Raw genomic sequence first — 21,538 nt, 5'->3', positions numbered from 1 at the left:
TGGAGTCTTTTAAGGGGCTTAAAAATTATTATTTAAAATAGGTTCTTTTTAAAAAATGGCTTTTTTGGGTTAAGTAAGAAATTTCTTTTAAGCAAAGAAAGAAGTAAAAATTATAAAAAAAAATTTTTTTTAATACCAAAAAACGCCCGAAAAACAACTTTAATAAATAATTCGATGTAAAAAATATACTTAAAAATTTTGGGTAATTTTTAAATTTTGTAATCTTTTTTAAAATATTATTAAAAATAAAAAAAGTTTTTAACACCATTTTATCATGTGATTTAAAAAAATATCCAGAAAAGAAAGGTAATCGGTTAAAAATTTTTAAAACATTGATAACGCAATTTGAGTTTAGAAAAGCTTTTTTGAGAAATTCTTCTATTGAAAAAAATGAAAATCTAATTTTATTGGTTTTAGATATAATGTTTTTTCGATTTTTTTTCGATTTAAAAAAAAATTTTTGATAAGATAAAAATTTATAAGTTATAAAGTCATTAAAAAATCCATCTCTTTTCTTTTCCCAATGTTTTTTAAAAATGTTCCTGATAATTATAAAAAAAAATTCTCCTTTTTTTAAAAAAAGTTGGTGATTTTTTTTCGTTTTAAATAAGGAATGGTTTAAAAATTTAATTCTATGAAAAAAATTTTTAAAGATATCGATTTTTTTCCTTTTCCTTTTTCTAAAATTAGTTTTCGGTTCATATTTTGAATTTTTTTTTTTATATTTTTCAAAATTATTACTTTTTTTTTCCTTATCGAAATTAAAAAACATTTTTAAATTTCTTTTTCTCTCTCCAAAAAAATTAATTGAATTTTTTTTAAATAAAAAAAAAAAAGTTTTTTTACCAAATAAAGTAAGGTTAAAAAATTCTGGTTGTTTATCTTTTACACAAAAAAAAAAACAAAGAAAAAATGAAATATTTTTGTAAAAGAAAAAATTTAAAATTTCTTTTTTTGTAAATATCCCTTTTGGAAACCAAAAATAGTAAGCTTTTTTTTTTTTTTTTTTTTTATCTAAAATTTCAACAGGAATAAAAATTTTAAAAAAATTCCCGCTATTTGTATTTTTGATTAACAAACCTTTTCTTATGATTTTAAATTCATTGGAAAATTTCAAAGATAAAAATTTATATTTTTTTTGATCAGTAAAAAAAAGATTTTTTTCTCCGAAATAAAAGAGAGGTATAAAATCAAAAAAAACCATTTTTTTAAACTAGAATGTATAGAAAAAGGAGTTGGTATTGTTCAACTGTTTTTTTAGCTAAAATTTTTACCAACTTTTTTGTTTTTTTCTTAAAAACTCATGAAATTAAAAAACGAGTTTAGCCCCCAAGTGCATGAAAATATAAATTTAGATCCAATTATTGTTTCTTTTATTGGACCTAAAAAAACAGGTAAAACCACACTCATGAAATCTTTAGCCTCTCATTTTTTAGAAAACTATAATGAATTTTTTAATGGTCCTCTTTTGATTATTTCAAATAAACACAAGCCTTTAATTTTTATAGAATGCCCTCTTGATATCTTGTCTGTAGCGAACTTAGCCAAAACCTCTGATATAGTAATATTTATGATCGATGGCTTTTTTGGACTTGAATTAGAAACTTTTGAATGTGTTTCATTTTTAAATTCTCACGGCACACCTCGCGTTCTTTCTGTTGTCACTCATATTGATCTTTTTTCCAATTGGAAAAATCTCAAAAAGGCAAAAAAAAGGATAAAAAACCGTTTGAAAAAAGAATTAGGAATGAATTTAAAAATATTTTTTTTTAGCGGTCTTACATATTCCGGCAAATATTTACCTCGAGAAATCACAAATTTGACAAGATTTTTTTCATTGGTAAACTTTGTTCCATCAATTCTTCAAAAAAAATCTTCCTATATGATTGTTTTAAAAATTAATATTTTAAATCTAAAAAACAAAGAGCAATTATCAATTGAAGGGTTTGTTAAAGGTAAGGAAGTTGAAAAAAGGTCAAAAATCGAAGTTCATTCCCCAGGAATCGGTTTGGTACCTATAAAAAAATTAAAAAAATTCCAAAATACTAATAATATTGGGAAATTTTGTAGAATTTTTAATTATAATTCAAACAAAAATAACCAAAAAAAAAAAAAAATTCCAGTGTTAGTGAAATTAAAAAAAAAAAAAATTTTTTTAACCACCATCGTCTTTAAATTTATTTATTTTTTTCAAAAAAAAATTAAAAAAGAAAAATTTTTTAAAAAAGAAATCTTCAATTCAATAAATTCTTCAAAACTAAATGATCAATGGAATATGAAAAAAGAATTTGAAAATTTTTTCTCATTAGAAATTAAATCAAAGAAAAATATTTTTTTGAAAAAATTTTTCCAAAGAAAAGAAAAAAATTTAAAAGAAAATGAACAAAAATTAATCTTGGCAAAAACCAAAAAGAAATTTTACGAACCTAAGTTAAACCTTTTAGAAAAAGAAAGAAAAAACAATCTCGGACCTGTGACAGTCGAAATTGATGTAAAAAACTTTCCATTGTCCTTCTTTCGATTTTTTGATCCATCATACCCCCTAATTTTATGTTTTTTCTCGACCCAACTAAAAAATCAACTTGTTAATGGAAAAGTTTTCCGCCATAAATGGAATAAAAAAATCATACAGAGTGGAGAAAGAATTTATTTATCTTTTGGCTGGAACTTTTTCAAAACTTGTGTTTATTTTTTTTCGGAAAAAGAAGGAGGAAAATCTTGCCTTCGAAAATATTTAAAAAAAAGCTCAGAATATTCAATTTGTTTTCGAGGGCCCAATTTTTTTCATGAAACCGGTTTAGTTGGATGTTTTCAGACCATTTCTAGCTTTTCAATCAAAGAAAGAGGTAGTTTTTTTAATATTTTATTTACTGGAAAAGTTATTAAACCAGAAAATTTTTTAAAAGTTTTTAAAAAAATAAAAATACAAGGAATTTCTTTTAAAAATTTCAACAAAACGGCTTACGTTAAAAATATATTTTCTAATGAAATTGAGGTGCGGAGATTTCTCGGAAATAAAATTACTGGCGAAGAAGGTGAAGAAGGTATAATTAAAAATTCCATACGTGGAGGGCCACCGGGATCTTTTAGGGCAATTTTTGATCGAAAAATAGGACTAAAAGAAAAAATTTTTTTAAGAATATGGATTCCTTTAAAATTTAATAACAAGGTTTTTAAAAACATTTTTTTTCTAATTTCACATGATCGAAGAGAAATTCAGCGAAAAACTTTTTCGAAAGAATTCAAAATGGCTAAAAAAATTGGAAAATTATTAAAATAAAAAGAATTATCGTTTCTTTTAGGATTATGGGTTAGGGTTTTTTAAAAATTTTTGGTGCACTTCCTAAAAACTTTTTTATTTCATAAAAGCTTAAAATTTTAAATGAACAGAAATTGCTTAAAATCCCAATTTGAATATCGGAATCAGAATTATCATTTTCGATTGATGTAAACGCTAGTAAAATAAGATTCAAAGCATCTAAGAAATTCAATTCCTTAGGTACTCTTTTTTGTAAAAAATTTTTTATTGGGATTTCTTTTTTTCCTAATGCACAAGCTTTAATTTTTTCGAAAGACCCACTTGGATCAATTTTATAAAGATCCGGTCCATCCTTTTCAAAGCCAATCAAAATCAAACTGGCACCGAAAGGTCGGACTCCTCCTGTTTGGGTAAATTCCTGAATAAAACAAGCCAAATCTCTTACTATTTGTCTCAAGGAAATCTCTTCTCCGAAATTTTGTTTGAAAGTTTTAGCATGGTTGCGGGCTTTTTTTACTAAAATTTTTATATCTTGATACATTCCTGTTCCTCCCATCCCCATTTTCTTATTAATGATAAAAATTTTTGTCCCAAAAAAAGGAAATTCTGATTTAGTTATTTGATTAATTTTTGTTCCGATAATCGCGTTTTGTTTGGTTTTAACTGCAATAATGGTATGACTTAAACTTACAGCTCTTTTTGCATATTCAACTTGTAACAATTTTCCTTTCGAATTGAACGTTGTCAATGCGGTATCAGAATTATTTAACATTTTTAAATGGATTTATTTTATTTTTAAACAGACTGTCGCGTTTAATTAAATAAATTTTGGATTTTTTCTAGAATTAAAAAAAAAATTTTAAATATGTTTTCTGATTTGATATTTATTTCTTTTTTAATTGTTTCGATTGTTTTTAATTGTAATCCTATTCCAACTAAAAGAATGGTTTCAACTGAAGAAAAAAAATTTTTTGGAAAAAACCCCCAAAAAAATAATTTTCCGAACAAAGGAAATAAATCCAAAATAAAATTCAATTCCAAACTTGAAAAAGTTTTAAAAAAGAAGAGCCTTTGAAAATCATACGAGCTGAAAAATTTCCTAAGATTATGTTTTTGGTTTGACACAGAAAAATCAGATAATTTTGTTTCAATGATGTTAAATGCGGTTATAGTGGGCATTTCTCTAAATTCCGAGCCTAATAAATTCACAAACTTTTTAAAAAATTCACATTGATATGTTTGGTACCAATTTTGATACCTGGGTTTTTTCTTGCACACTTCTTTTATCATTATTACAGTTTGTTCATTTGACAACGCTAGTCTAATTGTACGAATTAAAAACATACTGAATCCATTTTTTTTCCAAAAACATAATAGAGGTAAAGAAAGTCGAAAAGAAACACCAATATAATCAAGTGAAGGTATTGTTTTATCTTTAATACAAGACAGAATAGCAGGAATAGTTTCTTGTTTTTTGGTTAAGAAAGTTTTTGTTATTTCTAGATTAGTAGTTGTTTTATGGTTTTTTCCTTTTTGTAAAAATTTTAAAAAAAGTTGAAGAGTTCTTGTTCCATAACCCATTTTTTGGGAATCGGGATTAGCAACTATTCGTAAAATTCTCACTCCTGCCAATTCTCCGAAATTCGGGTCTAGAAATTGTTTTGAAATCGCCCAAGGTATTAAATCGCCGTTCATTTTTAATCCTCTTGAAAGACATTTTTGAACAAATTTATTATTTATTTGACCTTCATAAGAAGTATGCAAACCAACTAAGATATCTGGAATTAGACCAATCGACAAAACGATCGGTGTTAATAAAACGAAAATTCGATGAGAGGGAGCGTCACATAGCATTTGAAGGTCGTCAGGAGAGTTTTTGTAGTGAGATGAAGAAAAAAGCCCTATTAATTTTTGTAAAAAAATATTGGCAATTTTATGAGAAGAAAATAAAGCATTTCGATCCACTAAAAATAAGCGACAATGTTTAGGATTTGGACATCCTTTTGATAAAAATGATTTTTTTTCCATATTCATACATAATAAATCATTTAGCCATTTTTCAACCGGATCATTTTTGGAAAAACGAATTGGCTCATCTATATAAATTTCTTTAAAAATCCTAGTTTTCGACTTATTAAATTTTGTTGAAAGTCCTTCATGAGTTGATTTGATTTTTCTTATCATTTTCAAGTTCAAAGCTTTTCCAGAACCTTCATATCCATAATTTGTCGAAGCAATAAATGTGATATAATTTCCAACAATTTTATCAAGAAAAGCCGAAGAAATCGCAGCTGCTTCATCAACAATTAAAAGCTCAATGGTTTCTTTAAAGTTTTCAATTTCTGATGGAAAAATAAATTTTATCATTTGATAATGAGATGTATAGATTAAAATTCTATCAATACATTTGTATTTAAGATTTTGGATAATTTCAAAATCCTGGTTTTCTTTGTACCCAAGAGTTTTTAATCCTATTAATAAAAAAGCAATTAAAGAATGTAAATTTTCCGGATCAGGGGCAGTTAAAAAAATATTACCATAACCAAAAGCAATTGCCGCAGCAACAGCAAAACCCAAGGTTGCAGATTTTCCTCTTCCTCTACCGGAAGTCAGTAAAATTGTTGACAATTTTTTTTTATCGGCAATTGCTTCTGAAAATGATAAAAATGCCCTTGCTTGATCAAAAGTTTTTGTTTTAGAAAGAAGACTACTAAGCGGTTCCATTTGGCCTAGATTTTTTATCAATTCAACCAAAAGAGTATTTGAATTTTCTAGGATGTTTTTTTTTTCATTTTTGTTCCTTAAAAATCCACTTTTTTGATATTCTGGACAAATCTGAAGTCGGTTATCAATCGAAAGAAATGTATCACATTCCCTTAATGATAAGAAAAATCGATCCAAAAATCTAGATGTGATTGTTTTAACCGTTTGGTTCTTGAAATTATTATAAATTTCCAAACTTAAATGATGAAGGTTTTTTAAAGAATTTATTGTTTCTAATAGAAAAATAACCACTCCTCCTCCTTCAATTGTTTCAATAATTCTAGCCAGAGAATTAGGAGTGATGGATTCAAAATCTTGTAAAATACACATTCCAAAAGTATTGCCTAATATTTTTCTGGTTTCCTTATAATAACAATATCGAATTGGAGAAGAACTAAAAAAATTTTTTTGAATATTAAATTTTTCGTTTTTTTGGGAAAATTTTTTCCCTTTAATTTCATAAGCTTTTCTTAGTTTTTGGTCTTTAAAGCACCAAAGAATAGTCCTGTTTGATTGGGGAGAATTTTTTTTCCAAAGATAATGAATAAAAGGAATTTTTTCACTTGAAGCAGGGCCTTTTAATAATAAAATTGATCTATGATTATTAACTGAACTTTGTGAAAAAAGTTTTGAAATCAAAGAAATTTCCATTTTTTATTTTATGATTATTTTGAAATCAAAATTTTTAAATAAGACACCTGTGCTATAAAAAATTTAAAGTAGGAAAATTTTTTTTATTTATTTTTTACTCAGTAATTCGTTTTAAAAATAATTTTTCAAAAAAAAATATGAGTTCTACTCTATAGTTTTTTTTTTTTTTTAATTTTTTCATCGAAGATAGTTTCCATTGGTTATTTACGAAAAAAAAATTCCCTCCCCATGAATAGGAAAAACTTTTTGAATAATTATTGATAGTTTTTAGTCTCCAAAAAAATGAAAAGGAGTTTATTATTTTTTTCGGCAAAAATAATTTTTTTTCCAATTTTTTTTCCTTAAAAATTTTGTTTTTAAATTTAAACATTTCTAAAAAAAAAAAATTTTTTAAAGAAAGATTAAGTTGAGAGAAAAATGGTAAAAATTCTAAATTTTTAAGAATAAATTTATTCAACTTTTCGCTCAAAATCAAGAACTTATTTTTTGACCATTTATTTGAATAAAAAATTTTTCCCTTCTTTCTAAAAATTTTAAAAAAATAATTCATAAATTTTTTAAACAAAAAAAAATTCTTTTTTAACAAGAACAAGTCAAAAATCTCCATGGACAAAACTTTTTCGAATTTTCTTAAAGAAGGATCCCGTTGTAAAGATTTAAAAATTAGTCCTAAATCTAAAAAAAAAAACAAAAACATCGAAATAAAAAAAATAAATTTCGACTTTAAAAATTTTTTTTTTTTTTTAAAGGCAAAAATAATTTGGAAGATGTTTAATTGAATTTTTTTTTGAGAAATTTTTGTTAGCTGGTTTTTATCTTGATTTTTTTTCAAATGGATTTTAAAAAAAAATACTTCCTTAAAAATTTTTTGATTAAAAGTTTCTTGTTTAAATTTTGAAAAATTTATATTTTTTTTAAATTTTTTTTTATTTTTTTTATAATAAATAAAACTCATTTTTTTTTTTTGAAAAAAAATTTCAGAAAGAAAGAAAAAATTTTTCTTAAAAATTTTCTCTCTAATTTTAAAATAACGAAAGATATTTTTTTGAAAAAAGTTTTTTTTCAAATCAAAAAAAATTTTTTTTTGTTTTTTTAAAATTTTCCAAAAAATTTGTGGAAATAAAGTTAACCAAAATAAAAAATTATTTTTTTTAAACCAAAAAAAATCCAGAAATAATTTAAAGTGCCATTTTTTTTTAAAAATTTTTTTAAAAAATTTCGATTTAAAAAATATAAAAATAATATTTATTAAACCATTTTTTTTTTTTACAATTTTTTTTTGGCTTCTTAAGGAAAATTCATTATAAAAAATAAGTTTCAGAAAAAGATTTATCTTATTTCGATATAGATTAAGATTCTGATTTCGAAAAAATAATGAAAACAAAATAAATTTTAGATTTTTGGGGTAAAAGTAAAAAATTCTAAAATCATAAAAACAAAAATTTTTATCCTTTTTTCCAAAACAAAACAAGAAAACTTTTTCAAATGATTTTTTTCTAGAATTTTTTTTTCCTTTTTTTGAAAATGCTTTTAAAGTTGAGGCAGTTGGTTGAATTAAGAAAGAAATTTTTTTTTTTTTAAAAAAAAAAGTTGGAGTTAAAAGCCAATAAAATAAAGAATTAAAAAAAATAAAATTTTTTTGTGTAAAAACAAACCATCCAAAAATCTTTTGAAAATATTCAAAATTTTTTAAAAAAAAATGTTTATCCGTGTTTTCTGTTTTTTTCTTAAATTTCAAAAATATAAATTTAATTTTCCCCAGTTTTGTTTTTTTATTTTTTAGAGAATTTTCAATGAATATTTTTTTTAAAAAAAAAAAAATATTTTCCTTGATCGAAAATATTTTAAAAACACTTTCTTTTTGTTTATAATTTGGTGATTTATTAAGAAAAAAATTAAATTGGTAAAGCAATTTTTTTTCGGGGAAAAAAAAGCATTTTTTTGAACAAAATGCAAAGAAATTTTTTTTCAATAATCTAAAATAATAAAAATACATTTCTTTTCCAATAGTCCCATTAAAAGAAAATTTCCTAAAAAGAACATTTTCACAAAAATCTGTTAAAAATTTTTTTCGAAAATTTTTTTTTTTTTGAAATTTTTTAGTGATTTTGTAACAAATAGCAATTAAAAAATTTTCTCTTAGATTTGGACGAATCTGGGATGATGACACACTTTTGTTTATTTTTTTGAGTTTTTTACTTAAATTTAATTCAAGAAAATCTAAAATTAATTTTTTCTTTTTTTGTTTTCTAGAATTTAAAAACCCAAATAAAAATAAAAAAGGGGAAAATTTTCTTAATTTAAAATAATAGTCTTCAACAAGTATTTGAAAAAAACGAATAATGGAATTTTCAAGAGTTTTTTCTTTTCTGTCGGCTATTGAATTAAAAATCAAGACCATTTTGCTTTTCTTGAGGAAAAAATTTTTCTCTATTGACAAAATTTGAAAAAATTTTTCAAAAAAAAAAACCCAATAATATTTTTTTTTAAAATTTTTCCATATTAAAAAGTTCCAATTCCAATTTACAAAATTATTCTTTATTAAGTCGATTAAAAAAAATTTTTTTTGAGAAATCGAAAAATTTTTACAAAATTTTTTTGTCTTTTTATTAAAAAAATTAAAAAAATAGGAACTTTTTTTGAAAAAATTTGAAAAAGCGATTAACTCTTTTTTTACTCCAATTCTTGAAAATAAACAAAAAAAACAAACTTCGAAAAAGCTCTTTGTTTTAATTATGTATATTTTTTTTAAAATTTTTCTAAAAAAATTAAAGATAAACCTTTTATATTGAATTGTATCTAAAATCAATTGTCTTAAATAATTGTATATCAGAAAATCTTTTTGATTTAAGAGGATTCTATTTTTTAAATAATTAAGGTTTTTTTTTTTTCGGAAAATTTCAAAAACGAATAAATTTCTGAAAAAAAGTGGTGTTTTTTTGAACGATAGTGATAAAAATTGGGAATAATTCATTATTTTTTTTTCTTTTTGTTTTGAAAAAAAATTAATCAAAAGTAAGATTGATTTTGTAATTGATATTCTAGTCATTGATAAAAATATAAATTTTTTCTTTAAAAAAAAAAAATATTTTTTCTTCTTACTGTTTTGAAAAACTTTTTCTAAAACATGCCTTTTTTTTTTAAAAATAAAAAGGGTAAACAGCCAAGAAAAAAACTTTTTTAAAAAAAAAAACTCGATTTGAAAAGAATTTATGTTTTTAAAATTCAAGATTTCAAAAATATTCTGTTTTTTATTTTTTTTTGGGCTCTTTATAATGATGGGAGTTAAAGTCTTTTTGATTTCCATTGATTAAAAAAGAAGTTTTTCAAAAGCCAAACTTAAAGTGGTTATGTATTTTTAAAAATTGGGTAATTGTGACACGGAACTAAAATAAAAATTTGCGAAATTGACCCAATAAAAAAAAAAAAATTATGTTTTTTTGAAATTTTAAATAGATTTTTTTTGGAATGATTTGGAAAAAGTTTTAATTCAAAAATAAAATTTTCCAAGTATAATCTAACCAAGTCAAAATCGAAAAATATCAAAGAACCGGATCTTAAATGAAAGTCGGTTGGTTTTTCTGCTTCTTTACTAATTTTAAAAAATCTTTTTTCATATTTTTTCGAAAATTTAAACATAAAAAAATCTTTTTCTAAATTTAAAAAATCTTTCAATTTTAAAAAATTTTTATACAAAAAAATGAATTTTTCTTTCCAATAATATTTTTTTTTATATTTCATTCAAGTTAAAATGAAGTTATTCACGCCAATTTTTTTTTTCAATAAAAGGTTTGAATTTTTAATTAATGAAAAATTTTTTTGGAAAAAAATATTCTTTAAAGAATAAAAAGACTCCTGTTAAAAATATTAAACCAGAAAATTTTAATAATTTTTTTAAAAAAAAAACTGGTTACTTTAATAATTTATCAAAACAAATAAAAAAAAAAATTTTTAAAAATTGTATCATTTGTAGAGATTATTTTTTTGATTGGGAAGAAAATCATTCGTTTGCTCAAGAGGATTTCCACCGAAACGACCATCCTTCGAAATTAATTTGCCCAAAATTTTTTCCAATGTATTGTTTTGACTGGTGCCATGAAGAAGAAAACCAGTTTTTAAAAGCGGTCTTTCTTTTCGGGTTTTCAAATTGGAATATGGTGTCGCTTTTAATGGGTACTAAAACCCCTTCAGAATGCGAAGGACATTTTTTTAAATTTTATGGAGAACTGGGATTAAAAAATAAAAAAAAATCTTGGAGAATTTCCCCTTTTGGTTGTTTTTCTTCTCATTTTTTGAAAAAATGGCAAGAATTTTTACCAATTTGTAATTTAAAAATAGAAAAAAAATCTGGTTGGTTGCCTCAACGTTGCGAATTTTTAAATGAACTTGAAGAAAATTTTGAAGGAAATTTCAACGATTTTTATCAAAAACATAAAAAGAAATTTGAATTAAAAATTCTGGACAGAAATTTTTTTTTTTCTAAATATAATCGAAAAATTTTTTTTCGAGAATTACGAAAAAAAACAATTTGTTACGGAAATTTTTCTTTTGAGCCTTCTTTTGATGAAACTCCTTTTGATGATTCGTTTTTTACTTTAATTCAAAAAATAAAAAGAGGAAAAAAAGAAAAAAATAGCATAACTTTCAAAAAACCGGATCGATTTTTAAAAAAAACTAGACGGTCATCTTTCTACGGGTGGGTAATTAATTATAATCATGAATCGAAGTACCTTTTTGAATATTTTTGTGCTTTCAATTCTTTTATTTTTAGAGAGAAACCGGCAAAAAATGAATTTTTTTTCAAGTATTTATTTTTGAACAAGAATTTTGAAAATTTTGTTCACCCTAAACTTTTTCTTGAAAAATCAATTTTAACGGGAAAAGAAAAAATTATCTGCTGTTATGCTGGTTTAGATCCTTTCCAATTTTTGCTTTACAAAACCGGAATTATTTTTGCAAATTTTTTTTTTTATTTTAGTAAATTTAAATTTTTTTTGAAGTATCTCCCAGAAACTAAAATTTCCTTTATATTTTTCGAACGTTTTTTTTTAGATTACATAAAAATTGTAAATATTAATTTTTTAAAAAGTTAAAAAAGAAAAATTTAAACTAAATTAGAAGGTATTTTAAATTGTTTTTTAATCTACTGCTTCCATTTCATCATCTGGTTGATTATCTAAAGAAGGAATATTTTCAAGTTTTTCTTGGGATTCTTCGATTTCTTCGTCATCTATACTTAACCCTAATTTTATCATACGATGGATTCGTTGAGCAAATAAATGAGGTTCGTCAAGTGAAAATCCTGATGTTAATAAAGCAGTATCAGAAAGTAAATTTACCAGGTCTTTTACTGTTTTGTCATTTTTGTCTGTTTCTATTCTATTTTTTAATTCAAAAATTATAGGATTCCTAGGGTTAATTTCCATTGTTTTTCTGCTTGACATATATGTTGACATAGAACTGTCTCTTAAAGCTTGCGCTTTCATTATCCGTTCCATATTTGCTGACCATCCATATTCTCCGGTAACCAAAATACATGGAGAATCAGAAAGCCTTTCTGAAACTACTACTTTTTCCACTTTATCACCTAAAATTTCTTTCATTATTTTACATAATTCTTCAAATTTTTCTTTTTCTTCTTCTTTAGCCTTTTTTTCTTCTTCGTTTTCAGATAAATTCAAACCTTCTTTTGAGGCACAAACTAGTTTTTTTCCTTCATATTCCTTTAATTGCTGTACGCAATATTCATCAATTGGTTCAATCATAAAAAGAACCTCATGACCTTTTTGGTTTAGTTTTTCAAGAAAAGGGGAATTTTCTACAGTTTTTTGAGATTCCCCAGTTATATAATAAATATTGGTTTGGTTTTCTTTCATTCTAGAAACATACTCTTTTAAAGTGGTATTTTCATCTTGGGATCTTGATGATCGATATCTCAGTAATTCCGCAAGTTTTGATCGGTTTTGGGTATCTTCGTGAATTCCTAGTTTTATGTTTTTTGAATATTGTTCGTAAAAAGTTTTGAAATCATCTTTATTTTCTGAAATTTCACTAAACATTTCTAAACATTTTTTTACAATGTTTTTTCTAATTACTTTTAAAACTTTATTTTGTTGAAGGGTTTCTCGAGAGATGTTAAGAGGGAGATCTTCGGAATCTACTACTCCTTTAATAAAGTTCAAATACTCGGGGATAATTTCATCGCAATTATCCATAATAAAAACTCGTTTTACATAAAGTTTTATGTTGTTCATTTTTTTTTTTGGTTCAAATAAATCGAATGGGGCTCTTTTTGGAACGAATAAAAGAGCTTTAAATTCCAATTGACCTTCGATCGAAAAATGTTTAACTGCTAGATGATCTTCCCAATCGTTTGTTAAGCTTTTATAAAAGGATGAGTATTCTTCCCTGGATACTTCTTCGGGTTTTCTTGTCCATATTGGTTTATTTTTATTCAAAAATTGCCATTCATGGGTAATTTCTTTTATCTTTTTTGTTTTTTTCTTTTCTTTATCGTCTCCTTCATTTTTTTCTTGATCCTTTTCGTTTTTGATTTGATCCCCTTCTTCTTCGTTAGATACTTCGATTTCTTTTTCGATTTCTTTTTCTACCCAAAGGTTAATAGGATATTGAATAAATTCTGAATGTTTTTTGACTAAGTCTTTCAATCTTCTTTCTTCAATATATTCTAATTGATCTTCTTTTAAATATAAAACGAGTTTGGTGCCTCTAGTTAAAGAAGGATCAGAGATTTTATCAATTGTGAAACTTCCACCAGCCGCACTTTCCCATACATAATGAGTATCGTTAACGTTTTTGGTTTCTACAATAACTTTGTCTGCAACCAAATAGGCAGAATAAAATCCTACTCCGAATTGTCCAATCATGGAAACGTCTGCCCCGGCTTGCAAAGCTTCCATAAAAGATTTGGTTCCTGATTTGGCAATAGTCCCAAGATTATTTATTAATTCTGTTTTTGTCATACCCACCCCGGTATCAATTATTGATAATGTTTTAGTATTTTTGTCAGCTTGAATTTTTATTTCTAGTTTGGGTTCGATTTCTAAAATACTTTTATCCGTAAGAGATTGATAACGTATTTTATCGAGTGCATCTGAAGCGTTTGATATTATTTCTCGGAGAAAAATTTCTTTGTTGGAATAAAAGGTATTGATAATTAAACTCATCAATTGATTGATTTCTGCTTGAAATTCATAGGTTTCTTTTTCCACCATTATTATTTATTTTAACAGAAGATTCTAGAAAAGAACATTCTGGACTTTTTATCCATAATTGGTTTTTAAAATCAAGAGACTTATTTTTATTTTCTTTTTATTATTATTTTTTTAAAAACATAAATATATAATTTGTGTTAAAATAATTCTTCTAGTCAATGGAAATATTTCTCGAAATAGAAATCAAACTTATTGCTCAATGGGCTTGCTATCAAGAAAATTTTAAATTTAGCTTATTTTTTAATAAAAAAAAAAATCTTGATTTTTTGTCTAAAAAAATAAAAGATTTATGTAAAAAAAAATCAAAAAAATTTAAAAAAAAAACATGTAAGTTTTTTTTTATTCGGCAAAATTTCGAAAAAAAAAAAAAAAAAAAAATTTCCAAAAAATTTTCAATTTTTATTTTATTATTTGAAAATTTTTGTTTCAAAAAACGATCCGATTGTGAAATAACTTTAGAAGTTTTTTCTTTTCGAAATTATTTCCAAACCATTATTTTTTCTTTTTTTATAAAAAAAATAAATAAAAAAGAGGGGGAAGGACTACCGAAAATCTTAAATTCTAAAAGGCTTTTTTTTTTTATATACAAAAGTAAATTTTTGAAAAAAGACAACGACTTTTTTTTAAAAATTAAAAAATTTTCCTTTTTGAGAAAAAATTTCAATTTTTGGAAAATCGTTTCCAAAAAAAAAACTTGTAAACTTTTTTTCCATTTTTTTTTTAATTTTAAAAGTAGGGGGGGAAAAAATTTTCAGCTTAAAAAAATAAAAAAAACAAGTTTTAAAAGAAAAAAAAATTTTAATCTTTCTTCTTCTTTTTTAAGATTAATTTTTGAAAAATTTAATTTAAAAATTTCAATTATTCTTCAAACAGGGTCATTAGCTCTTTTCTCAATAGGGAAAATTTTTTTAAATTCTAATTTTAATTTTTCTAAATTCCCAAAATTTTCAAGATTTTCCAATAAAATAAAATATTTTCAAATTAAAAATTTTTCAAACGTAATTTTTAAAGAAAGTTTAAACAAAGTTTTTAAAAAATTTTTAGTTTTTTTTACAATTTTTATCTGCCCTTTACAAAAAATCCAAAATGAAAGCATATTGTTCTTTTTTCCCTGCTGTCATTTATTTTCCGGCAGGTCATTTATGGAAAAAAAGGACCTCTCTTTTTTTAAATTTTTCAAGATTTGCAAATTTAAAAAATGTCCATGTTGCAATTTTTCAAAAAAATTTTTCAATAGGATATCTTTTTTGTATTAAAAAATAAATAAATTTTATTTGGGTTTTTCTTTTCTTCCAATTAGTAAAGATTTCTCATTTATCCAAATTTAAAAAAATTTATTTTTTATTGATACCCTTTTTAAACAATTAATTCTTTTTCTTTTATCTTGAGAGTTGCTGGTTTTGGCAATAAACGCTCTTTTTAAAAAATAAACAAGTTTTAAAAAGCTCAATAACAAATTTAAGAGTAAAAAAAATTTTTTTCTGAAGTTTGAGAAACCTCATTAAAAATAAAAAAATAAAAAGAATGACGCCATTGAAAATTTTAGAAAATCCTTCAATTGGAATTTTTGTAAGTTTTTTTTTTTTATTTTCGATTTTAGGCAAAAAAAAAAATTTGGTTAGGAAAAAAAATGGACTTTTTTTGAAGCCTAGGCCTCAAAAAAAATGCTTCAAATGTCAAGGGTTTGGGATTTCAAGGTGTAATCTTTGTTTAGGGAAAGGTTATGTCCTTTACGAAAGAAAGTTTCATCGTTCGGATCCTTGCCCAAAATGTTTTCAAAAACGTTATGACATGTGTTCGTTTTGTCAAGGTACGGGAGGAAGAACCTTTTTTGGTAAATTTTAAATAAAAGCTTTATTATTTTTTCGAGAACCTTTTTTAAAAAATTATAAAATTGTATAATAAGTTAATTGATATGGTTTTTGTTAAAATCTTTTAGAATTCTAAAAATAGGATTATCGATTTTTTTTTCTATTCCGAAATTACAAGTTATACCACTTCCGAAACCAACTCCGATAGCAATTCCACAATAACAGCCCGATATATGACCACTATGAGCGAAAGGATTTCTGGAAGGATAAACTAAACACATTCCTGTATTGGAATTGAAAGGTCTTCCAAATCCGATAATAAAACCATAGCCAGTTCCAATAAAACAACCTGTTGAAATACCAAAAAAACCTCTAATGTCAAAAGGATTTTTTAAATTAGTTTGGTTATTGTCGAAGTGCATTTTATTTAGCTTTTAATAAATTATTGCGTTTCAAAATTACAAAAAAAAACATTTAATCTAATTTCAAGAAATGATTTTCGATAAATATTCCTTTTTTAGTTACAATAAACATTTGTAAACCATCACCTATGCTTATATTCCTTTGGGCGACTTTTAAAAATATCCCTTTGATACAATTTTTTACACTTAACAATGTTTGAAAATCTTTTTTAACTAATAGACTTTTTTTTTGAAATATTCCATCTAGAATTGGTTGAATTTGAGATTGCCCGTTTCCAACACAACTAATGGAGGTTTTTTCAAAACTCCCAATGGCATCGAAGCAAAAAATGCTTCCTTCTCTATTTTTTTCTAATCCAGCTAATAGATTAAAAGAATAATACGGAAAAAACCTTTTTGAATATAGTATATATGATAAATAAAAGGCACAACTAGAAATCAAACATTTTTCTAAATTTTCGGTTTTAAATTTTTTTATTCCGATTTGAATCAAATTTTGAAGAAAAAATATATCAGAATACATACCAGCAGAAGCAAGAATTATATTTGAAGAAATCTTTATTATTCTTGTAGTTGTACGGGTTGGGAGAGCCATTCCAAAAGAAAAACGAGTATCAGAAGCAATTAAAGAAAAATTTTTTGTACTAATTCCCAAAACAGTACCACCATTATTTTGATAAAAATTGAAATCAGAATTTTTTTTTAAAATTTTTTCTTCTTTTATAAAATTGGAACTTGAAATTTCTTTCCAAAAAAAATTTTTCCAATACGACTGTAGTTTAATTTTGTTTTTGTAATGAATTTCCATAAATTTTTTTTGGCCTTGTTATATTCGACACGGGAGTAGTTTTACAAGGATTAATTTGATAAAAAAAAAAAAACGAATTATAAAATTTTTAAATTTTTTAGTTTCGAAAAAAAATTTTTTTTATTGACATAAAATAATAATAATAAAAAGCAACCATTTTTATTTTTCTTTCTTTTTATTTATTAAGTTTAGATTTTAAAAATATTTTTAGTTAAACATTAGTTTTATAAATTCGAGTTCAAACAAAGAATATTTAAAAAAATTCTCCTCGCGCCTTTATTTTTTTCATTTATTTATTTTTTTTTTTTTTTAAAACTTTTAAAAAAAAATATAAAATTATTTCTAAAAGAAAAATTTCGAATGGATTTAAAGGGTAAAAAATTTTTTTCTCCAGCTTTTATTTTTAATTTTTTGTTTAATTTTTCTAAAGCAAATTTTTCCCAGAATTCAATAGGTTGAGAAAAAAATTGATCAATTTTAATTAAATTTTTATTTTTTTCCTTTGTTTCTTTAAGAAAAATTTTTTTTGTTATAATTAGTACTCTTTTATTGTTAAAAAATCTAATTTTGTTAATTTGGTTCTTTTGAAAAAATTTTTTAAAAACAAAAAAAAAAAAGCTGGAAAATATTTTTTTTTTATTAAGTTTTATCAGCAAAAAAAAATCATATGGATTCGAAATTGTTTTTTTTTTAATTAAAAAACCTTTCATTCTCACCTAAAGACTAAAGCAGAAAAAAATTTTTTTTATTTTTATAAAAAATCGGAAATAGAAATAAAAAAATTTTTATAAAGAATAAATAATTTAATAAAAAAATTTTTTTAATATTTCAAAGGTTTTTCATGCATTTGTTTAAAAAATGGCCGCTTTTAAAATTTTTCAAATTTGAAAATAAAAAAAAACGAGCATTTTCTTCTGGAAATTCTATGAAAGAAAATTTTTTTGTTTTGGAGATAAAAGTTTTTTTATTGATTGTAAAAAAAAGAAATTTTAATATATTACCTCCAAGATTTTTAAAAATTTTTGAAAAAAAGACAAAGTTATAAATTTTTGCAAAATTTCTATCTAATAATAAATTTAAAATTTTTTTTTTTTGAAATTTTTTTTTCTTTTGCTTCAAAATTTTTTTATCCAAAAATTCTAATAAAACCAAAATAATTTTCAAAACTAATTCTAATAGATTAGAATCTTTTTTTAATTTTTTAAAAACTATCAAATGTAACTTATCTAAAATTTCTTTAAAATCTATTTCGTTTGGATCCATGGATATAACAAAAAATTTTCGAAAAATAAAAAAAGGTATTGATTCATTTTTCAAAGCTATTTTTAAAATAAAACTAGCTTCTTTTTTTTTTCTTAAAGCAGCTCCCAAAACTGAGGCTAGATTATTCCAAGCGTGACAATTGTCAGGTTCAATATCAATAACTTTTAAAAAAGACTTTGCGCTGGTTGAGAAATCTTTTAATTTCAAAGAAACAAAGCCTAATCGAAACCAAATATTCTTATTTTTTGAATTTATGGTCAAAGATTTAGTATATTGTTTTTTTGAAAAATTCCATTTTTTCTTTCTAAAAAAAATTTGTCCTATAAATTTTTTTGCTAGCCAACATTTTTTTTTGGTTTTTTGAAAAATTATTTCGAAATATTTTTCATTTTCGGTTGTTTTTCCAATGGTAAAAAAATATTTTCTTTTTTTTTTCAAATCAATAGAATCCATTTTTTTTCGCATTTTTGCTTCTAATATTTTAGGATTTCCTAAAATAAAATCAAATTTTAAAAAAAAATTTGCGAAATTAAATGGGTTTTCTTTAGTATAGTCAAAACTAAAATATTTTATATATTCTGAATAAAGACTTTTTTGAATAGAAACGTAATCAAAACTCAAAAAAGAATAAATTAAATTCCAAAAATGACCAAAAAAAAGATTATTCTTTTTTTTACAAAAAAAATAATCAAGTATATTTTCTAACTGGAAACCAAGAAATTCAGTAAATAAAATTTTTTTTTTTTTTAGTAAAAAGCTAAGCATTAATCCGATTTTTAAATTTAGTGGTATAAAAAAGCTACTATGAATAATTTTTTTTAAAAAATCTCCGAAAACATCAGAAGAATTAAATTTACTATAAAATTGCAATATACCCAAATTTAGACCAAAAATAGAAAGAAAATTCAATTTTAAAAATGAAAAATTTTTTAGTTTTTCTTTTGTTGGGTAATCCCCTGTTTTCTTGATATTCCTACTAAGATTAATATTATAAAAATTTAAAGGTCTATGGAAATTAAAATTTTCCTCCGGAAAAAAAAAATCTACTTCTTTTATTTTTCGGATTTTAAAAAAATTTAAAAAAAATTTTCCTTTTATTAAATTTACTTCCGAAATAGTTTTGGTTTGGTTGCCTAGGCATTCTTTTAAATTTTTTGTTCTGATCAAAAAAGAAAATTGAGGAGTAAAATGAAGTTGATAAGGTTTGCATGATCCAAAAATTCCTGTAAAAAAAGAATCGTAATTTAGCAAAAATTTTGCTTTTAATAAAAAATTTAATCTATAAGTGGTAGAATAAATTTTACAATTAGTTGCAAAATTAGAATAATTCAAAGATTTCCAATTAAGACTTTCTTGATATAGCCCGATTTTTTTTTTTTTTGATTTAAGATAGGTCTTTTCGAAAAATTTGGATCCAAATAAAAATAAGTGATCATTTATATTTTCGAAATGCTCGATTGTAAGTAAATGGCCAAATCCAAAATTGTAGTTATTTTCTGAATCAAGAAATATTTTTTTACTAAGGATCAAAAGCTGAAATGACCAGCAAATTGTTGAAGGATTAGTTTTAAAAAAAATCCCTATGGTTTCTATCAAAATTCCTTTGCTAAGTGAAAAAAATTCAAAATTAAAGGATTTTAATGGCTTAACTTTCCAAATCCCTTTTAAAATTTGACCTCGAGTTTTTGGAAAAGAAAAAACTTTTGAAAAATTAATTTTATATTTATCTTTTAAATCCGGACCAAAAAAACAGCATTGAAAAATGATATTCACCAAACTATAACCTAATAAAAAAAAATTTTCTATGAATTTCTTTTTGACCATTTTTGTAGGAAATTGGAGTTTTTTTAAAAAACAAATAATATCGAAACTGTTTTCAGATAGCAAACGAATAAAACTAGAAAATTTGGGAGATAAAAAAATAAAAAAACCTTTGTTTTTTGTAGTTTCTATTTTATCTTTGTTTATAAATTTAATTTGATTTTTTAAAAGAGTCTCGGTGTCAGTTTTTTTGGAGGAAAGTTGGCTGAAAAAAGAATCAAATGTTAGTTTTTTCTTCATTGTTTTAATTTTTTATTGAAGATGCTTTTTATAAACTTAAATTTTTTCTACAGACCAGATTTTGGCAACAACAAATTATTTGTTCATAATCAAATTCATCAGAATTAATTCTGTAATCATAAACAAGCTCTTCAAACTTTTTTAAATTTTTTAGAGAAATAATCATGATATGACTTTTTAAAGAATGGAAAATAATTTTAGAAAAACAATTTGGCTTACAAGAGTGATTGATTAATCTTCCCAAATTTCCTGAAAAAGTTGCATCGACCGTAATGGCTTGATTCAGTTTGAAAAAAAAAAGATCTTGATTCGAAAAGCGATAAAAGATTTCAATTTTATTTAAATTCGAAGGCTTTATATATTTTCCTCGATATTCTGAAAAAATGGTCATGTTAGAAACTCCTGAAGGAGAAAAAATACCCCATCCATGTTTGTAGGAAGGAAGAATTTTTATTTTTTGATTTATTTTTAAACTTTTTTTTTTAAAAGATTCAACCCAAAAATTTTTATTTTTAATAAATTTTGAATTTTTAAATTGAAAATTTTCCAGGAAAATTTTCAATTTAAACTGGGTTTCTTTCTTTAATTTCCTAGGCTTGCGAAAAATTTTGGGGAAAAAAACAAGAAAAGATTGAAATAAATTGAAAAAAATATAATAGGAATAATGTTCTAGAGGAATACTCGTCGATTGGTGATTTGTGTATTTTAAAAAAAATGAAAAAATTTTTCTAAAATTTGGTTTTTTTAAAAAAAAACTATTTTGAAGGGATCTGAGTTCATCGCATTCCATGGATTGAAAATTTTCGACAACCTTTTCACCATAAACATTGAGTGACCAACTTTTTTCTAGATATAGATTTTTTATTTTTGAAAAAATTTCCCAAAAAAGTAATTTTTTTTTGCAAAACCTAAGCCTTTTTAGTTTAAAATTGGAAATTCTTTTTTTTTGAGATAAAAGAGTTTTTATAAAAAAATAAGAAATAATTTTTTTGAATTCTGAAATGTTTTTAAATGAGTCCTCTTTTTCTCTTAATTTAGAATCAGTTTTTTCTGAATTAAAAAAGTAGTCAGTTATAGAAAGTATAGAATTTAATGAAAAATTATGCAAAACTTTTTTTTGAATCCAATTTAATAAATTTTTTACAAATTTTTTCTTCTTAGAAATTTTTTTATAATTAATTTCAACAAAAATAAAAAAGTTTTTTTTATATTTTTCCAAAAAGAAAAGAAAAGAAAAAGTTGTTATTTTTTTCATATTCATTAAA

The 21,538-nt window shown here is 23.2% G+C and overlaps 15 protein-coding genes across 15 annotated transcripts; 4 read left to right on the top strand and 11 right to left on the bottom strand.

Moving 5' to 3' along the window:
- Window positions 1-28: 28 nt before the first annotated feature.
- On the bottom strand, window positions 29-1,204 carry HAN_3g485 (hypothetical protein; the record flags this gene model as incomplete). The annotated part of the gene is made up of 1 exon (XM_001712560.1): window positions 29-1,204. One exon carries the CDS (start codon window positions 1,202-1,204, stop codon window positions 29-31), a length of 1,176 nt encoding a protein of 391 aa, XP_001712612.1.
- Window positions 1,205-1,303: 99 nt separating this feature from the next.
- HAN_3g484 (bsm1-like protein) lies at window positions 1,304-3,280 on the top strand (the record flags this gene model as incomplete). Its single annotated transcript, XM_001712559.1, has 1 exon — window positions 1,304-3,280. The coding sequence occupies one exon, from the start codon at window positions 1,304-1,306 to the stop codon at window positions 3,278-3,280; it is 1,977 nt and encodes a 658-aa protein (XP_001712611.1).
- A 31-nt stretch (window positions 3,281-3,311) lies between these two features.
- On the bottom strand, window positions 3,312-4,031 carry HAN_3g483 (prsA2; the record flags this gene model as incomplete). Its single annotated transcript, XM_001712558.1, has 1 exon — window positions 3,312-4,031. The coding sequence occupies one exon, from the start codon at window positions 4,029-4,031 to the stop codon at window positions 3,312-3,314; it is 720 nt and encodes a 239-aa protein (XP_001712610.1).
- Window positions 4,032-4,072: 41 nt separating this feature from the next.
- HAN_3g482 (nat10) lies at window positions 4,073-6,673 on the bottom strand (the record flags this gene model as incomplete). Its single annotated transcript, XM_001712557.1, has 1 exon — window positions 4,073-6,673. The coding sequence occupies one exon, from the start codon at window positions 6,671-6,673 to the stop codon at window positions 4,073-4,075; it is 2,601 nt and encodes an 866-aa protein (XP_001712609.1).
- A 94-nt stretch (window positions 6,674-6,767) lies between these two features.
- Window positions 6,768-9,980, bottom strand: HAN_3g481 (hypothetical protein; the record flags this gene model as incomplete). Its single annotated transcript, XM_001712556.1, has 1 exon — window positions 6,768-9,980. One exon carries the CDS (start codon window positions 9,978-9,980, stop codon window positions 6,768-6,770), a length of 3,213 nt encoding a protein of 1,070 aa, XP_001712608.1.
- A 41-nt stretch (window positions 9,981-10,021) lies between these two features.
- Window positions 10,022-10,414, bottom strand: HAN_3g480 (hypothetical protein; the record flags this gene model as incomplete). The annotated part of the gene is made up of 1 exon (XM_001712555.1): window positions 10,022-10,414. The coding sequence occupies one exon, from the start codon at window positions 10,412-10,414 to the stop codon at window positions 10,022-10,024; it is 393 nt and encodes a 130-aa protein (XP_001712607.1).
- A 65-nt stretch (window positions 10,415-10,479) lies between these two features.
- On the top strand, window positions 10,480-11,766 carry HAN_3g479 (hypothetical protein; the record flags this gene model as incomplete). Its single annotated transcript, XM_001712554.1, has 1 exon — window positions 10,480-11,766. The coding sequence occupies one exon, from the start codon at window positions 10,480-10,482 to the stop codon at window positions 11,764-11,766; it is 1,287 nt and encodes a 428-aa protein (XP_001712606.1).
- Window positions 11,767-11,811: 45 nt separating this feature from the next.
- Window positions 11,812-13,908, bottom strand: HAN_3g478 (hsp90; the record flags this gene model as incomplete). Its single annotated transcript, XM_001712553.1, has 1 exon — window positions 11,812-13,908. The coding sequence occupies one exon, from the start codon at window positions 13,906-13,908 to the stop codon at window positions 11,812-11,814; it is 2,097 nt and encodes a 698-aa protein (XP_001712605.1).
- Window positions 13,909-14,066: 158 nt separating this feature from the next.
- HAN_3g477 (hypothetical protein) lies at window positions 14,067-15,164 on the top strand (the record flags this gene model as incomplete). Its single annotated transcript, XM_001712552.1, has 1 exon — window positions 14,067-15,164. One exon carries the CDS (start codon window positions 14,067-14,069, stop codon window positions 15,162-15,164), a length of 1,098 nt encoding a protein of 365 aa, XP_001712604.1.
- A 268-nt stretch (window positions 15,165-15,432) lies between these two features.
- HAN_3g476 (hypothetical protein) lies at window positions 15,433-15,753 on the top strand (the record flags this gene model as incomplete). Its single annotated transcript, XM_001712551.1, has 1 exon — window positions 15,433-15,753. The coding sequence occupies one exon, from the start codon at window positions 15,433-15,435 to the stop codon at window positions 15,751-15,753; it is 321 nt and encodes a 106-aa protein (XP_001712603.1).
- Window positions 15,754-15,814: 61 nt separating this feature from the next.
- HAN_3g475 (hypothetical protein) lies at window positions 15,815-16,141 on the bottom strand (the record flags this gene model as incomplete). The annotated part of the gene is made up of 1 exon (XM_001712550.1): window positions 15,815-16,141. The coding sequence occupies one exon, from the start codon at window positions 16,139-16,141 to the stop codon at window positions 15,815-15,817; it is 327 nt and encodes a 108-aa protein (XP_001712602.1).
- Window positions 16,142-16,193: 52 nt separating this feature from the next.
- HAN_3g474 (prsB6) lies at window positions 16,194-16,949 on the bottom strand (the record flags this gene model as incomplete). Its single annotated transcript, XM_001712549.1, has 1 exon — window positions 16,194-16,949. The coding sequence occupies one exon, from the start codon at window positions 16,947-16,949 to the stop codon at window positions 16,194-16,196; it is 756 nt and encodes a 251-aa protein (XP_001712601.1).
- A 293-nt stretch (window positions 16,950-17,242) lies between these two features.
- On the bottom strand, window positions 17,243-17,659 carry HAN_3g473 (hypothetical protein; the record flags this gene model as incomplete). The annotated part of the gene is made up of 1 exon (XM_001712548.1): window positions 17,243-17,659. The coding sequence occupies one exon, from the start codon at window positions 17,657-17,659 to the stop codon at window positions 17,243-17,245; it is 417 nt and encodes a 138-aa protein (XP_001712600.1).
- Window positions 17,660-17,777: 118 nt separating this feature from the next.
- On the bottom strand, window positions 17,778-20,273 carry HAN_3g472 (hypothetical protein; the record flags this gene model as incomplete). The annotated part of the gene is made up of 1 exon (XM_001712547.1): window positions 17,778-20,273. The coding sequence occupies one exon, from the start codon at window positions 20,271-20,273 to the stop codon at window positions 17,778-17,780; it is 2,496 nt and encodes an 831-aa protein (XP_001712599.1).
- A 28-nt stretch (window positions 20,274-20,301) lies between these two features.
- HAN_3g471 (hypothetical protein) lies at window positions 20,302-21,534 on the bottom strand (the record flags this gene model as incomplete). Its single annotated transcript, XM_001712546.1, has 1 exon — window positions 20,302-21,534. One exon carries the CDS (start codon window positions 21,532-21,534, stop codon window positions 20,302-20,304), a length of 1,233 nt encoding a protein of 410 aa, XP_001712598.1.
- Between the last annotated feature and the right edge of the window lie 4 nt (window positions 21,535-21,538).

Source organism: Hemiselmis andersenii, chromosome 3, assembly GCF_000018645.1.
Source record: "Hemiselmis andersenii chromosome 3, complete sequence; nucleomorph".
NCBI classification, from domain to species: Eukaryota; class Cryptophyceae; order Cryptomonadales; family Hemiselmidaceae; genus Hemiselmis; species Hemiselmis andersenii.
This window is presented reverse-complemented; position numbering and strand designations above follow the sequence as displayed.